The sequence below is a fragment of the Nothobranchius furzeri genome, chromosome 6 (genome assembly GCF_043380555.1).
Source record: "Nothobranchius furzeri strain GRZ-AD chromosome 6, NfurGRZ-RIMD1, whole genome shotgun sequence".
In the NCBI taxonomy this organism is placed as follows: domain Eukaryota; kingdom Metazoa; phylum Chordata; class Actinopteri; order Cyprinodontiformes; family Nothobranchiidae; genus Nothobranchius; species Nothobranchius furzeri.
This window is the reverse complement of record NC_091746.1, coordinates 38895433-38913059: the sequence shown is the minus strand read 5'-3', so window position 1 is coordinate 38913059 and position 17627 is coordinate 38895433. Positions and strand designations below refer to the sequence as shown.

General features: G+C 40.6%; 1 protein-coding gene across 2 annotated transcripts in view; it reads right to left on the bottom strand.

Annotated features, from left to right (window-relative positions):
- Positions 1-17627, bottom strand: part of LOC107395585 (seizure 6-like protein) — a 454127-nt gene continuing 436500 nt past the window's right edge. Inside the window, exons 12-17 of one of the 2 annotated variants that reach the window (XM_070552211.1) lie at positions 16072-16263; positions 15330-15524; positions 7043-7078; positions 6606-6720; positions 3988-4093; positions 1-3871 (exon numbers count right to left, since the gene is read on the bottom strand). In XM_070552211.1, the coding sequence (XP_070408312.1) occupies positions 3842-3871; positions 3988-4093; positions 6606-6720; positions 7043-7078; positions 15330-15524; positions 16072-16263 (674 nt within the window). In that variant the 3' untranslated portion in view covers positions 1-3841. Of the gene's footprint in view, positions 3875-3987; positions 4094-6605; positions 6721-7042; positions 7079-15329; positions 15525-16071; positions 16264-17627 lie in introns of both variants that reach the window. The other variant, XM_070552210.1, reaches the window with a different exon arrangement.

The following is a 17627-nucleotide window of genomic DNA, read 5'->3' as shown; positions in this document are numbered from 1 at the left end:
TGTTTAAAAACAATCTTGTACATTTTTTATTCAGGTTTTACAAATTATTTAGGTAAAATGATAATGTTTGCTCTCTTATAATGAAAATGTACATTTATCAATTTTCAATAAACATCACATGTACAGTACATCAAAATAAATACATCATCTGGTGGCTTGATCGAGTTTGCACCTAAATATCGATCAAGTAACTACAGCTATAGAATTCATATTTGCAACAAGGCATGGTTTTCATTTTGCTCTTTACTAGGTGGTTTTAACTGGGAGCCACTGGGGCCAATCCAGCCTATCAGTCAAACCGTACGTCAGAAACAAGACAACTGGCCTGATAGTTATTTAAAATCTATTTACCTCTGATGTACAGCCGAAACCAGGAGGGACCGTCTGGAAAAATAAAAGTCTTGAAAATAACTGAAGGCAGGAGGAACTTTTATAAAACAGAGGGCGTCTTTATTTCCTTCCTAACAGCTTGTTTCAAGCGAGAGTGACTCATCAGTCTGAATGAAAACAAAACTAACATCCACTGTTTTCAAAAATCATCATTAATCATCTTTGTATTTGCCTTGCTCTGCACTTCTTCTATCTGAGCTGTTTTTAACCTATTTTTAATCAAACAATAATGTTTTGTTTTTTACGTACACATTGCACACTCATCTGTTTGAATATTTGTCTTTTATTTATTTCTGCTTGGCAAAATCAGAATAAGGTTTAGCTGTTAGTGGTGAAGCTGATCAATAAAAGCAGACTAACCAACAGGAGGGGCATTTCGAGTACAGGAGCATATTGCTGCCAAAAAAGTAATAATAAAACTGCTCTACATGTTTTTATGACGTGAAATGTTTTAAACCTATTTTAATTATAATTTTTGAAATGTTAAATCTTATATATTTTTTATTTTGACAAAATATTTTCATGTTGTCATTATGTTGTAGTCAGAAGAAGCATGATAAATGATAAATGACCCGCACTTGTATAGCACCTCTCAGAGTAAGGACACCAAAGCGCATTACACTACAGTGTATCATTCATCCATTCACACACACATTCATACACTGATGGTGATGAGCTACGATGTAGCCACAGCTGCTCTGGGGCGCACTGACAGAGGTGAGGCTGCCGAGCACAGGCGCCACCGGTTCCTCCGACCAATATTAACTTTTAGGAGCAATAAAAAAAACTTGTTTCCTTTTTCAAGGTGGAATGATTAAACACACAACTTTTATGAATTCTAAAGACAAGAATTGAGTTCACGAGTTTAAATTTACTGTGGATCTTCTCTCTTCCAAACAGGTTCAGAATTATACATGCAGGCTGAAGTCTCTACATTCACTTAAAAATGGAAACAGTGGCTGTAATGGATTCGAAACGTCTGTAAACATAGTCAAGGCAAAGGCTGATTAACTTCCTTTAATGTTATGCTCTTTCTGTTTATCTCCTAATTCCATAGTTTTTCTGTTCTGATCTTGTACACTACTACACTACTACTCTGTGTTTGAGAACAGAAAAACTCTGATTAACTTCCTGTTTGTGACGGCTGATTGCAGCTGGTAGTTTCTCTTGGACATTTAATAAAGGATTTGTTTTAAAGCACTTATTTAACCAACCCATGTGGGTCACAAATGAAACAAAAGCATGTTAAGGAACACGGCAGGAACCACCAAGGCCAAAGTCATGACCTGGAACCTGCTGAAACATCAGTATCACTGCAGATTTAGAGGCTGCTGAACAACAAAGAAGCTCCTGGTCCACAAAAATAGATGCCTTCAAGCTCAACTAAAACCTGCCGCTGGCCAAATGAACTAGTTAAGCGTCTTCTGGAAGTTTTACGGTGAGAGGAGGCAAAGATTGAGTTTTACATCCACAGTGATGAGAAGAAGAGTTGGAACTATCCTGAGTGTTAAAGTAGTAAGACTATAGTGAGTATTTTACAGAGAGAAAATCCCAAAAGAGTCTAATGTTTCAGTCAATTTGGAAGGAAAGTTATACCGAAATATAGTTCATATCCAGCTGGCTCTGGGGATTGTCAGTTTTTCCTCCTTTCAGAACAAAGGAAGGAGGGACGTAACTACTGTTTACCATCAGTGAGCGTGGGGGCGCCGTGTCTCCTGCGAGCTAATACTGCAACGCCGACAATTGACGGCCGGCAAAAAGCTCCAGAGTTGTGGTTGCAATAACCAAATTTTACCACAGGATGCCATTTGTACTTTATTTCTACATAATGCACCTTTAAGCATGGTGGTGGCATCATTCTGTGGAAATGGTGCCTTGGGTTAAGTAGATTGCATAACAGAAAAGAAGGCCTTCCTCTAGATTCTTGTACTTGACCTGAATTTACCATTGAAACTTGGACATAGTTGGACGTTCAGAAAATGACCCCAAACAAGAATTCAAACTAATTTCTGATTGGATAAAGTAGACCATTGTTAAGCTTCTGGTGTGGCCGTCCACAAATTTGATAAAAAAAATTGTGACCTTTGTCCAAAAGTACAGTCTTTGCCAAAAAATCAGCCAGGTTCAACGACCTCCACAGAGAAGAGAAGATTGTTGACTGATACAAAAAGATTAAGTTGAGGTGAAACTTACTGAGAGATATTAATGTTTCAAATAGATGTTTGAGCCTTTATAATTTTGACCCTGTTAGGAACAAAGAATAAAAAGCAATAAAACTTTTGCACCTTGAGCTTATTTGTAAAACCCTTGAACAAGTTTGTTGTGTAATTGGGATGTTCATGCCCTTGCTGCATACATTTACAAATCTCTGACTGCAACTGTACTTTCTTATCCAGTTATAACAAAAACTTCACACTTTTGTAACAAACGACTCAGCTTTCATTTTAACGGAGGGGCAGCAAGGTGCTTCTATACATAGCTTCAGTTATTTTCTAACAGAAGGCTGCAGCAACTACAGACATGCAGATCACCTTATTGCACAAGTCATTGATCTTCATCAGTAACCATACTAGACCAAAAGGCTCAGTTTTCTATCTTCCATCACAGGGAGAGCACCTCTCTTGTGGAGTGGTGGTCACAAGATTTTGGTTCCCAAACAGGGCTTTGTGGAATTCCAGCAACGAGAAAGACGTGACGAGTCCATTATCTGCTTCTACCTTCTGGCTTTGATACTAAACAGTGCAAATCCCAACAAAGCAGTCCTCTGAACTTACAGCTACTTGCCACCAATTAGTTTCAGTGGAGAAAGACTATTGCTACAGCAGTAATAACAGCAAAAGAAAAAAAATCCACTCTACAATCAAACTTCTCAAACCAGCGATCTGAAGCCATGGCTTGAGGCAACGAGACAAACTCTAACAGAGTTGTTTGATGAGTTGCATTTCAACTATATTTGACCTCAGAGCAGAAATGTAGAATTCTGTTTGTAACAAAGATATCTACAAAATACATTTACTGTCTACTACAGAAAAATGACCATATTTGTATCAAAAATGGGCTTCCACTCGAATGAAAATATTAAGGAATTTTATTTCAAGGATTCTACTGGATTATTCATAACTGAGGACAACAAAAACCTAAATGTAAATGTGTCTTGTCCCCGACGTTTCCCTCTTCACCCCTCCAATAAACACTCTCCTCCACCCACTCCACCTGGTCTACAATCCACCTCCTCTTTGTTTGGTGGTTTCTCTTCTGTTTCCCACAATGCCTATAAAAGCTATCACATCAACGGAGAAGAGAGAAGGATCAGTCACTGGTTTAACGACAGGAGGGGCTGGACATCATTATTTGTATTTACATCGCCTCCTCCTGGGCAGAGTGGGGCGGGCGGGGAAGATGAAGAGTTAGCACGGGCTGGTCGGTTCAGAAATGTCTTTAGGGAGACTTCTCATATTGACACCTCATATTCACGAGCGTCCTGCTGGTAACGACAGAGAAAAGCACACCAGGAAGTGTCAGGTCTATAAATGTAAAGGTATGGACAGTTTGGTGGTAAATGGACTATGGACATTTTTCAATATCCTGGGCACTTACTCCTCCCGTTTCATAAAGTGGGTTGTCAAACTCTGTCTCCACGGTGATCTGTCGGTAAGGGTGTTGGTAGATAAGGGGCAGCCTTAGATTGGAGTGATATCGGCACCTGTCAGGTAAAATGAAATGATAAAAAAAAGCATTTATATACAATTATCAGACAACATAAGAATAACAAGACTTTTATTCTCTCGTTGCTTCGTTTATTTGTTGTACAGTTGTAAATTATATGCATATTTTTATTTTGCAAAAAGAACACAAATAACACAGCTATGTCTGCTGCCCATAGACCATTCAACCCGGGTTCTAGAGGGTGACTGCCCTTCATGTTTGAGCTGTTCCAGCGGTTCCATCACACCTGATTCGATGACTGAACCACTTCATTTACGCGTGCATCTAAGCTATGGCGGTAATGGAGCTACTACTTTAACCAGAGCCTTTATTCTAGCTTACATGTCCAACAGAAAACAGAATTATCAAAGGAAGTGCTTTCAACTCCGCAACGGTAGGAGACGACATGCGCTGGTGCTGGTTGGGAGAGAAGCAGATGGAATGAAAGCAGGATATGTGCAAACTGGCCAAAGGAATGGTTTACATGTTTGATGTGTTGATGGTGTTACATGTCAGATGCATGCAGGGTATTGCAACATTAATATTATCAGAAGACAGCTTCCATGGTTTTGTCACTTCCAGAAGGGGAAGTGCCCGGGCCGTTCATAGCTCAGCTAAAGCATGATTTATACTTCTCTGTGAACTCAGGTGTGGAGTTGCACACATGCATTGCCTTTCTCCTTTCAGATTTCTCAGTGTTGCAAAGCAATTCCCTGCTAGGACAACAGAGAGAGCTTTTCTGGGGGTATCTTGTTCATTTAGCAGACGCTTTTATCCAAAGCGACTTACAATTTATAACCTATAGGGCATGTTGTGATCTGTGGGGGAAACTAGAGTACCCGGAGGAAACCCACACATGCACTGGGAGAACACGCAACTCCACGCAGAAAGGCCGCAGTCGAGTTTCGAACCTGCAACCTTCGTGCTGCGAGGCAACAGTGCTAACCACTGCGCCACCATTGCAGTTAAGTCCAGATCATGTATTTACTATTGTGTGTTTATATTGTGTTTATGTATTCCAGAGACATTTCAACACAGACTAATTAGTCTCTCATTCTCCTCCAGCTCTTCATGCAGTCTCCACCTCCCAACCCACGTTTCTCGTAGTTACCATCCTTGAATAAATAGTTTGCTGTGCATCTTTGTGCTCCTTCAGTCACGGGTTTATAAACTTTTATATCATCTTTTTCCCACGAGACTTTCTCAGATCTTTCTCCGTGTCTGCAGCATGATGTCTTTGGCACTGATTTTGTTTTTTGAGAGTGCTGTTGATAACTTTAAAAGCAGAGGCATCCTGGCCAATCACAGGCTTGTTGTCTACGATGTTGCTTTTGACGACAGGTACACAATGGAACATGGCTCCGTCAACTTCTGTGGGCTCCTTTGAAAAGGAGCCCTTCTGTCGACCCATCATGGCGTTGCATCTCACCGTACCCCTCCATAGCCTGTATAAAGGGATCAGTCAACTCTGTCGAACATAAATGACTCCAGCTTGGGAGTGTTGCCATCTGTAGCAGTTTTGCATGTTTGTGCATTATAACCCATAATGGGATCTTGTCAAGCGTGGTGTGTGTAAAGAAAAGGAGAGTTTTATTATGTCAGTTTGAAGCATATTGTAGAAATCTCAAAGTTGCGAGTAAAAACAGTGTTTAAGTATTAAAGGTGTGGAACACTCGTTTAATCAATACATTTTCAGTAGGGATGAATGTGCTCTGCAGTAGACTGGCAACCCGTCCAGGTTATAACCTGCCTGCTTGCCCAAAGACTGGAGATGGGCACCAGCCTCCCTGCGATGCTGTGTGTATAAGCGGGTAAAGAAAATGCATGGATGGATAGGAATAAATGCCACAAAAGTCGTATTCTAGGGAACAAAAACACAGATGGGCCATTTTCAGGGACTACAACAGAGCCACATCACAGCTGAGCTTCAGATGGCGTTATTTGGAGTCTTATTTCCTGATATTTGGACATCTTGTCCCTGATTGGATAACGGCAACGTGACTCCACCCCTGTTTGTTTGCTCTGCAATGTTGATGTTTTATCTCCACAAATAACTGAAGCCTTAGGGAGTTCTGCTGTGTGGTGGAGTTGCTAATGCTAATGATTAGCTTCTGCTAGCCAAGATGTTCTGCTGATTCCTGGATGTTAAACCAACAACAGCCTTCTCTGTTGTGAGTCAAGATGGATGAGTCCATGCATGTTCAGTTACAGTGTAGATTTTCACCAGATTTTCACCTGTTTAATCAGAAGCTAATACAGAGGATAGGTGTAGGAATCTATTTTCATGTTCAGCTTGCATGAAAACTCACAGTGACCAATTAGGAGATTTTAAATTGTTCTTTTGCAGTGTTCCACATCTTTAAGCCATGGAAATGGTAAAAAGAAGAGAATATTTGATATAAGCATTATTGATCAGCACTAGTGCCATGTGGAGCTTACGTAAAACTCGAGCACAATTTTGTTGTTCCAAGATCAGCCTAAAATGTAAACATTTATTTACTAGAACTAACCTGGTGACATAGACATAGGCTCCTCCCAGCATCACAGACAGCAGCAGAATAAGGATGAAGATAGCCAATGTTATGTTTCCTCCATCCAGAGGGGAGCCTGCAGTGGCCTCTGCAACTAACACACAACACATTAATAATACAAGGTTAATAACTGCAAGAGGCTTACCCAGAGAACAAATAACACTTCCACACATCAGATTAAAGGTGTTTTAGCAAACACAGGCAGGTGATGCAGGTAATCACAAGGATAAACACAGCTGGAGGGACAAACACATAGAAATGGTCCTGGCAGGCGGATGACGTAGGCAGAGCAGGCACACAGAGGTGCAGTGGTCTGGTGTGATTTCTTGGATTTAGTGTGTTATGTCTTATTTTTGTCAGTTTAGAAAATGTTTATTATTTGATCTCAGAGCACATCAACGTACACAGACACTCACCTTCCAAAGCATGGTTGCCAAAGCAGTCATGGTTGGCTGCAAAACATGATTCTGTCAGTCATTGCATTTGAAAATCAACATCACTCACTGTTCACAACCTGTGGCTTTTTTAACATCAGAAGGCTCGTTTGGTGTCATCAGCTTTATATTCCCACATGTAGTAATTATTGTTCTTGTGTCTGTCAAGATTTCTGATATTATCACTCCTCCTGTTTTCCTACAACCAACCAAGAACTTTCAAAATTTATACACTTTAACCCACAATAAAGTATGTGATGTTATATTATTTGAGAACAAAATATAAATAAAAAAATTAAAGAGCATATTGCAGGCTAGAGCCTCCCTTAACCCAATGTTTAGAGAAACATAATAGGGACACATTTTAAATAAAAATGTACACATGCATAAATTATTTTGACTTATGGAGTCATTTTTGTAAGACATATTTTTTTCTGCCAAACTGGAAGTGACGTAGGCCAAGGGAGACCTGTTAGCTTTATCAAGAGTAAAATATGTTTTTTAATGCTTGCTCTGACACAGCGGAAACTTTAAATGTTTATAATTATTATGAACCACAACCATACAGTTCTGAGCCAGCTGCACACCCCAGAAAGCAGAGACAGGTCAGAGGGAGAGAGAAACATTGCAGCTGCCGACAGGAAAGATTGGACAGATTCTGTTTAACTCTGTCTGCATGGAAGTGCATTGGGATGTTCTCACAGTGAGTCTTGGCCCCGCGCATCGCCAACACGTCTTGGGTTTATTGAGCATGTATGTGAAATGTACACTGGCTTAGATAGATGATGGCAACTTGCCTGTGGCACTGCAATGTGAGTGAGTGAGTGAGTGAGTGAGTGAGTGAGTGAGTGAGTGAGTGAGTGAGTGAGTGAGTGAGTGAGTGAGAGTGGGTCGTAATAGGGTTGTATGTGCATCACACTCTGTTATTCACACTGACGCTTGTATTGTTTAAATATTTCATGGTGCAACAAAGGTACACAAAAGTTAATCATCGTTATAATTGGCTAAAGGAACCCAAACCGTTCTAAATTCACCCTTTGTGGTTCTGTGGTCTGTGTTTTTGTGGTTTTGTGGGCTGCATCCCATTTCGGATTGTGCAGGCTTGCCTAAGTTCCGTGGTTCTGTGATGTTGTTATCGTTCGTTGCTGGTATCTGAAATTTTGGTGTCGGCTGTCCCATCACGGACATCGTATTTCTGTGTTGTATTGTGGTGTTAAATCTGTGCCAAGGTACTAGAACCCTGGCTGTGAACTTTATTTCAACTGTGTCTCTGTCTGAAAAACCTGCAGGTTCTGTTCTGTGTGTCTCTGTGTGTGTGTGTGTTTATGTGTGTGTGTGTGTGTGTGTGTGCCCGACCAAAAGCTCTGTGTGGAAGACAGAAACGGAGGAGAGTTGATTTGCTTCAGTGGCTGCCAAATGTTATCTGAAAAAAGTCATTTTAATATACGCCCTTATCTACAGTTTAATTTTATTTCTGACAATCTTTACATTAGAAATAATTGGCGTTCTTCCAGCTTGTTTTACTAAACCAGTAAACAAAACAACGTAGATAGAATGGGGAATACCGCTTCTAAAGACAAACTGGAGGGAGATATGAAATATATGTCTCATAAACACCCTGATAGCTTAAAATTTATGGAAAAATGGCGCAAGAAGTACAAAGTCGATGGGAGGCTGGAAGGTCAACAATGGCAGGATTTGGTCAGCATGTACACACTTAAAGTTGCGGCAGCCACTGGCAAAAATAAATTAGCTAAGGAAGAACAGCTGCAGATAGTGACGATTTGGCGAGATGAGACAGATAAAAGACAGGAGGATATCCGAAAAAGTAAGGAGAGAAAGAAGGGGAAAGAAAGTACAGCAGGGAAAAATGTATCTGTCCTAAGTAAACTAACTCCTTCAGCTCCGCCGGCTGAATGGACACACCCGTTTAAACCCGGAGAACAGTCAGAGAAGTGGGTCCCAGATATGATGGAGGTGATTCACTCCCACCGCTTAATTGGCCAAGGATTAGATCAGCTGGCTCAAGCGAGCCTTCTAAAACCTCCCGCGACTGGACAAATGACTGAAGACTTAAAACCCCAGTTTGATGTTTTGGAGACTCCTAACTTAACCCAGTTAACAACTATTAAACAAAAGACTGGTGAGTGCGTAGATGACTTCCGTGCCAGATACCAAAAACAATTTAACCTCCATAGTACCCTCATGCCCGACGCTGATAAAGATGGACCTTATGTCCGGCTGTTATGTGCTGATTTGTCGAAAGGTTTCCTGCCTGCAATTGTTGAACAAATCAAAACTCACTTCATTCTCTGGGAAACCTGCAATGTTGAAGAATTGATGTTATACGCCAGATATGCAGAAAAGGTCATCCAGGGAAAAATTAAAGAGCCAAAAACCCCAAATCAACCCCACAAAGCCCCCCTGACCAAAAGGGGAATAGGAGGAAGAATTCTAAACGGAGGCAGAGACAGTGGGTCAATTCACAGGCCCGATCACAACAGTCCGTTTGCTGGACCTGTGAAGGTCAAGGTCACTTCTCACGCGATTACCCCTCAAATTAAACTAGATCCCTGCAATATTCTGGTTTACAGCCCCTTTTTGAACTCTATCTCTCCCGTGCAGACCCAACCAAACTCCCAGTTTCGGCCCAGAATTGAACAATTATTTAAATAAACAATACCCTTTTTCAGTGTTTCTGCTCATCCTAACTTGGTTTGCAACCTACAAAATTTAGGGCTCAACTAACAAAATCTGTACCTTACAAAATCCCACTATTTTCACTCAAGCAATCACTAATTGTCTCTGACTTTCAATGTTCAGCAAATTCTCAAATTCTTGTTTATGTGGATGACGTTTTGGTTGCTTCAGACAATGCTGAGTCCTGCTTCAAAGACCCTCTCGCTCTGCTGCAGCATCTCCACAAAACAGGGAACAAAGTCAGTAAAAAGAATCTACAGTGGGTAGAAATTATCAGTACGGCATGTGGGAAACACTCTGTCAGGTGAAGGCAGGCAGATCCAGTCAGGACGAAAGGAAACCATTTTGAACGCCCCAAAACCCCAGACTAAAAAGCAGATGATGCAGTTTTTAGGCCTTGCTAATTACTGCAGACAGTACATTCCCCATTATGCAGGAAAAACTCAGCCCCTTTCTGAAATGATTCATGGCCAACAGATGGAAATGAATGACAAGCTTTCCTGGACCCCTTTAACAGAAACAGCGTTTGTAAACCTGAAACAAGACATTCATTCTAGCACAACTCTGGTTTTACCTGACCATTCTAAACCTTTCACTCAAACTGTTGATTGTAGAAATGGGTTTATGACATCTGTTTTACTACAAAAACATGGTGATAAACAGAGGCCAGTTGCTTTATACTCAAAGAAGTTGGATCAGGTGGCTCAAGCTTTGCCCATTTGTGTCCAAGCTGTGTCAGCAGCAGCTCTTGCTGTCTCATGTTCTGCAGACGTGGTTCTGTTCCACCCTCTGACTCTCTTAGTGCCGCATGCTGTGGACGTGTTGTTGTTGCAAGGTAGATTGGGTCTGTTATCTCCTGCTAGAAATCTGAGCTACACCGCCATTTTGATTTCTCAGCCCCACATCACCATTCAGCGATGTAACATCCTGAGTCCTGCAACTTTGTTGCCCACTCCAGCTGATGGTGACCCACACAGCTGTGTTGAAGCCACTGACCATTTACAGCTCTCCAGACCCGATCTCAAGGACACACCACTCCCTGATAGTTTGTTATGGTTTGTGGACGGATCATGTTCCAAAACAGAGACAGGCAAAACTCAAACAGGCTATGCTATTTTGCAGGCACCTGACAACGTGATTGAAGCTAAATCTTTACCACCTCATTTCTCAGCTCAGGCTGCTGAGATGATTGTCCTGACCAGAGCATGTGAGCTGGCTTCTGGTCAGCCTCTGACAGTTTACACTGACAGCCAGTGTGCTTTTTCTACTGTGCATTGTTTTGCTAAGCAATGAGAACGCACTGGGACGTAATTTTGGGGGGGGGGACGGGTGGGACATGTCCCCCCCACTTTTTCAAAAGGCAGTTTTGGTCCCCTGCACTTTTTTCCGTCCAAAAACAATGTTACGCTCCATTAAATGGTTTTGGTTGAGCACTAGGACCGAAACGGAAACCGGTTTCCTATTAGACCCGCCCAAAATCTAATCTATTGACTCTGCTGATACTTGCTAACGTATTATTGGCTGTTGCTGCTGTCACGCAAGTTGTAAACAGTCAGAACGTGCTCACGTTGTTTTGCTAGTTTGGAGCCGCTAGGGAACACCGGTACTGAGTCACATCGTCAACTAGACGCTGTGTAATATCAGAGCTCAGCTCAGCTTCCATTACATAACATTTGAATAAGTGTTCATTTGTGAGTCTTTGGTAGTTAGGCACAGCCAGGAGGCAGCATGTCAAGAAAACGAAAAGTGGATATAAGAGACTTCTTTCAAAGTCAAAACGTAAGTTGGAACATGTGACACCCCTGCATTAAGCTCAGACTCACCTCCTCCTTCACAAACATACTCAAAACTAACTTTTACAAACTCATCTCCTCCACATAACTGACTCCTCAGACACAATTTATTCGTATTACTATAATTATTATTTTTTAATTATTACTATTATCATCATAATTATTATTACTAGTAGTAGTAGTAGTGTAACTTCAAAACTTTTATCATTTAACTTTATTGTAAACCTATCTATTGCAATGTATATTTTCACATTAAAAAGCTCTGAAAAATGAACAGTATCATCATCGTCAACAGATTTTTTAAGCTTAATGTCAAAGATGTACACTTTTCATTAGATTTATCTTATTTTTTCCATTTATTTTTTGTGTGTTGAAATGCAACAACTGTTTAAACACTTTTAAGGGAAAAACATATTTAATATGTTTTTATACACTCAAATGTTAGGGTGATGATCATGTGTAAAACATTTGTTCAGCATGTCCTCTAACACAGCAAATGAACAAACGGCCAGATCTCAGGAGGGACCGTTTATGTATAAATAATTTTTATACTTTTGACTAGGCCTGGGAAAGTAACAAATTTTGCTGGACGATATTTTGTCCAACAAATTGTTGATGATAAACGATATCATTGCCAACATTATCTAGACCAAAATAACCACTAATATAATGTTAATATATCATAATAATGCAAGTACACCCTTTAAAATGCAACAAATAAACCTTCATTTAACATTGAAATGTCCAGAACCAGAACTTCTAAATGAATAAAAATAACAAACAAAAATTAAATAAAAAAGGAATCTCACTCCCTGTTAGAAAATGTTGCACCAAAAACAATAAAAAAAAGACCCAAAACAATAAATGCAATGGCCTATCCATTGTCAACAGCCAAAACTGCACTTCAATAATGATAATAAATAAAAATAATAATAGAGTTGTAGATTTTTTAACTTTGATACATATATATATATATATATATATATATATATATATATATATATATATATATATTGAGGATGGAAAAATTATTGAGATGGGCACATGACGTGTCAAGGGGTCTTTACATAACACCCCCCACCCCAAATCCGCACAAGCCTGCTGTGTCCCCCCCACTTCTGAAATCAAAATTTCGTCCCTGAGAACGCAGAGGGATGGTTACATCCTCAGGGAAGCCCAATACACACTCTGAACTTCTTCTCAGACTCCTTAAAGCTGTCCTGTTGCCTTCTGCTCTTGCCATCTGTAAATGCCAAGCACACACTTCAGGAACAGATTTGGTTTTCTGTGGGAACAGATTAGCCGTGAGGTGGCTAATCTGTTAAAAATACAACTTTGACTTAAGATGGTCTCTATTTCACACGTGGTAGGCTGTTCCTTTCTGGAATGCAAACTTTAGCTCAGCTCAGCTCATGAAGGTTCTCAGCCCCAATTGAAGCTAATGTCACCATATTCTGTTTTATCATTCTGTTTTATTTTATTGGGTTATTTTCTTTGGTGATAGAGTTCTGCACAACGCAGTACATGCATGGTTTATACCAACAAACCTAAAGTCGTCAATAGCATTTTTTTACTGTGTGGGCATCGGAACGAGCCCCTGCGCCGAGAACAAACATCTCAGCTCTGAAGCTGATCTTCATCTGCATACGTCACACGTCACGTGATCAGGAAGCAGAAAATCCATGTGTTAGGAGATCGTTTTGGGTCGTTCCTGTAAAATAAGTGAGGAGCGAACCGGAAAAGCTGATCACAATTCGACAACGGATTATGAAAGAACGGATAACACTCGAAACACGCGGACTCTTCCTGATGTAAGAGGTGAGTCTTCTCTTTGTTTTGGTTGTTTTGACGTCAACATCATCCTAGCGTGCAACGTTCTGCGACTCTTAAAAAACAGTAAAAATGGCGGGAAACGCTGGCAGCGAATGGCTTTACCGATCAGGAAATGGCTGGCAGCGAATGAGTTAAGACTAGAAAATGTAAGTTAACAGGCAGGCATTCAACCACAGGTAAGTCTAATGATTTGTTTAAGAGGTGTCCAGCAGACAGGGGACTATAAAGGGCATTACTTAACAAAGAAAAGCCCTTCCCATTTCATGCTGTCAGCAATGGCTGCACATGGAAGAGAAGTGTCACAAAATCTAAAAAATGAAATTATTTCTTTACACTAAAAGGTGTGGGCTACAAGAAGATCAGCAAAGCTTTACATATCAGTCAGAATACTGTAGCAAAAGAGATCCAATCATTTAAGAAAGATGAAAGCGCAACCATTTTACAGAGACATCCAGGCTGTCCACAGAAGTAAACATCTGGACAGGTGTGACTTCTGATGAGAAGGGTTTAAGAAAATCACCATGAAAGTTCAGTGCAGTTAGCTAAAGCAGTAGAAAGCCAAACTAAAGTGACCATTTTTGTGACACCATACGGCGCACACTGCAGAGGAATGGCATGTGTGGGGGCCAATCAGTGCTTCTGTATATAAGAAGAGGAAATTACCTGCTGGTGTGTATGCGTTTGGCCGGAAAGGATAATTGGTTTAGACCGCTTTGTTTGACTTTTATTGTGCCTTTGTTATGTGCTGTCAAAGTATGCCGTTTATTCAACATTTTGATGGGAAGAAATGAATGGAGAAATAAAACGGACATACATCTCTTAAAAGCAATGTACAGCGACTGGACAGTGTTTATTCCATCAAAAGCAATTTAGTGCGTCAGCCATTATTCTGGTCACAAACACACCAGTGGCTTAAAGCATTGGCTTAGCCTCTACAGCATGCATGCGTATCGTCCACGAAGGAAGCCTCTCCTAAAGCTCATGCACAAAAAAGCACTCCTAGAATTTGCTAGGGCCCATGCTGACAGAGATGAAGTCTACTGGGACTCTAGACTCTGGAGTGATGAGACAAAGATCACAGCTTTTGGAACTAATGGTTTCAAACCTGTATGGGGTAGTAAAGGTGAGGATTGGATTTCAAAGAGAAATGCATGGTGCCTATAGTGAAGCATGGTGGTGGCGGTGTCATTATGTGGGCTGCATGAGTGCTGCTGGTGTTGGGGAGCTGCATTTCATTGATGGCATCATGAACTCAACAATGTAATGCTCTATACTGAAGGAGAAGATGCACTTGGTCGTTGTGCACTTTTCCAACACGACAATGATCCAAAACACACATCTTAAGCTACTGTTGCATTTCTGAAGAAGAACAGGGTGAAGGTGATTGAACGACCAAGTATGTCTCCTGATCTGAACCCGATCCAACACCTGTGGGGAATACTGAAGCAGCAAGTTGAGCATCACTCTCCATCCAGCATCCAGGCTCTAAAAGAGGTTCTTCTTGAAGAATGGAAAAAGATAGATGTTGCAATATGTCGCCATCTTGTTCATTCCATGTCTAGAAGACGGTGCTGTCCTTGAAAATCACGGTGGTCACACAAAATACTAGATGTAGTAGTTTTTGCTGCCGGGTGGATTCATTTCTTCTTAAACCAATTTTAGTTAAACTGAAGACTTTGTGATCTAAGTTATATTATTAATCCTATTTTCATGTTATGGAGTTAAACAAGAGTTCAATAAAACCCATCCTTGTGAAAGTTCTGGAAATTGTTTTTTTGTTCATTGAGCTACTTAATACACTCATACTTTTTAAAGGGAGTGTACTCATTTATGCTGAGCACTGTATGTGCAAAAGAATTTTAGTATGTAAACAGTTAAAAAGTTTTGCATACTGCTGAACACAGAAATCATCATAAAAACAAAAATGCTTCAAAATGTCTCACCCCTGCAAAGAGGAAGCGGGCCACTCCAGAATGACGGGTTTCCCATGATGCATTTAATAGCAACTTCTCCAATGAGCTCGTAGCCTTGGTAACAAACAAACGTGAGCGACTCGCCAGGTAGGTAAAGCTTCTTGGACAAGATCTGGTACCCGTTATCAGGGACACCAGGGTCCTCACAGGAAACCAAGTCCTCAGCTGGATGAAAGAAAGAAGGTAAAGGAAAGCTGGATCACGCACCAGGCTTTTAGTGTGTGTGTGTGTGTGTGTGTGTGTGTGTGTGTGTGTGTGTGTGTGTGTGTGTGTGTGTGCACGTGTGTGAGAAAGCTCAGCTGACAGATTTGACTGGTTCTGGCTGAGGTGACATGAGTCATGGATAATCTCCACCCCCTCCTCCAGGTGGTTGAGGCCTGATTGATACACTCTATTAGCATCTCATTTACATTTCAAACACTTCACACACATTAACCTGTCCCGAGAACACACACACACACACACACACACGCTTAACGCATCAGTCATGAGGTGAGATGCAGTAGGTAAGACATCACCCCCGGCATACTGAGATGCTGTGATGTTTGCCAGCAGCAGAACAAAAGAGGTAGGAAATCTCACAAACCTATGAAAGGGACTATTTTTCTGTTAACTGCAGCCTGACAAGTGTCTGAGATCAGGGCTCTTGTGTATTGTAGTATTTTCTTCCAAAATGTTTACTTAAATACCCAACTTTGTGTTAGATACTCACATACACAATGAGGGAGACGAGACGTCCACACAGGTGTGCCCGGCTCACGACCGTAGCAGGTGATGGTAGCGCCGCCCTGCATAATGAAGCCAGGGCTGCAGCTGTACTGAATGGTTGTACCAACCAGGAGTTTGGGGTCAGACAGAGACCTGGTGGAGTGCTCCACATGACCCGGATCCGAACAGTACATGACTGACAGAGAAAAAAATCCCAGAGGGAACAAGTAGTGATTTGTGAATCGTTTTTACAACATCAGCAATGTGTTTGTTTTATATCTAATCTAAAGTCTGGTGGAGTTTTTGTTTTCTAATGCTGTTTCATCCAAATTCTTGACTTAAAGGAGACTTACAATGGTTCTAAGATTGCTCAATAATTAGTTCACCAAATCCCCTGCACATTAAAATTTTAGCAGTTTTATTCTTGACATTTTTAGTACCTTCCAAAATGAGCAATTTCAGGGCTCTGTCACTTTAAGAAAATAAGCTGGAGGCAGCCACGCCCACCGATCCCCAACTCAAGCTGCTACAAGCTGAGAAACTCTAGTACCAGAGAGAGGATCAAGCTGCTGCTCAGCTAGCTCCATGCCCAGATTGTGATGTCATAAATAGGGACTTTTTAAAACAGCCTGTTTATGGCAAGTAATTACTGAAACCAAACACTGACAAAATAGGGATGGACGGGTTTTTTATTTATTTATTAATGTTTGGAGCGTTTATCGTTACAGTAGAGACCTATATATGGAACTCAAAATGTTTAAAATTCAATAAATAAATAAGACATTATGAAATAAATATCTACATGAAGAATACCAGACAATCATGTAATCTGACAATGAAATGATGAAATAATGGATTGTTATGTAAAATCTAAGCTCAGTATTGTGAAATATTTTTCATTCTCCTTTTAAAACGTCTTTATTAATATAACGTTTTTTTTCAAAAGTCATTTTTTCATAATAATCCAAATTAATATTGAGCCATTTTTATTTAATTCATTCAGTTTTATTACAGAACATCTTTTTAACAAAGACAGCTTTTATTTCACAATAGTGTTTTTTCCCCATGGCTGATTTATTTCATAATGAGACTTTACAACAGAATGTCTCAGTCCATCAGTCAAGCCAGTGGGTGTGATCTGCAACATCATTGGTTTATCCTTCAACATCGTTTGGTTTTCCTGGATTTCTCTGTAATAGAACAAGGCTATCCCAGCATGCTTTGCGCGCCAGCTGTGGACTTTCAACAGGAAGAGAAAATGGGGAGATCTATGATGTTTTAAACGTAAGTTTGTTTAAAAACTAGCGGCAGAAAACTAAAAAGCTTAAAGCGGTTCCGTTTACAGACATTTTTCGTTTGTATTTTTGTTTTTTAAATTACATTTTGGACAGAAATCAGCCAGAACGAGTTTGTATTGCAGGTCCTGCAGTTATTCCAGTGTGTGTGTGTGTGTGTGTGCGTGTGTGTGTGTGTGTGTGTGTGTGTGTGTGTGCGTGCGTGTGTGTGTGTGTGTGTGTGTGTGTGTGTGTGTGTGTGTGTGTGTGTGTGTGTGTGTGTGTG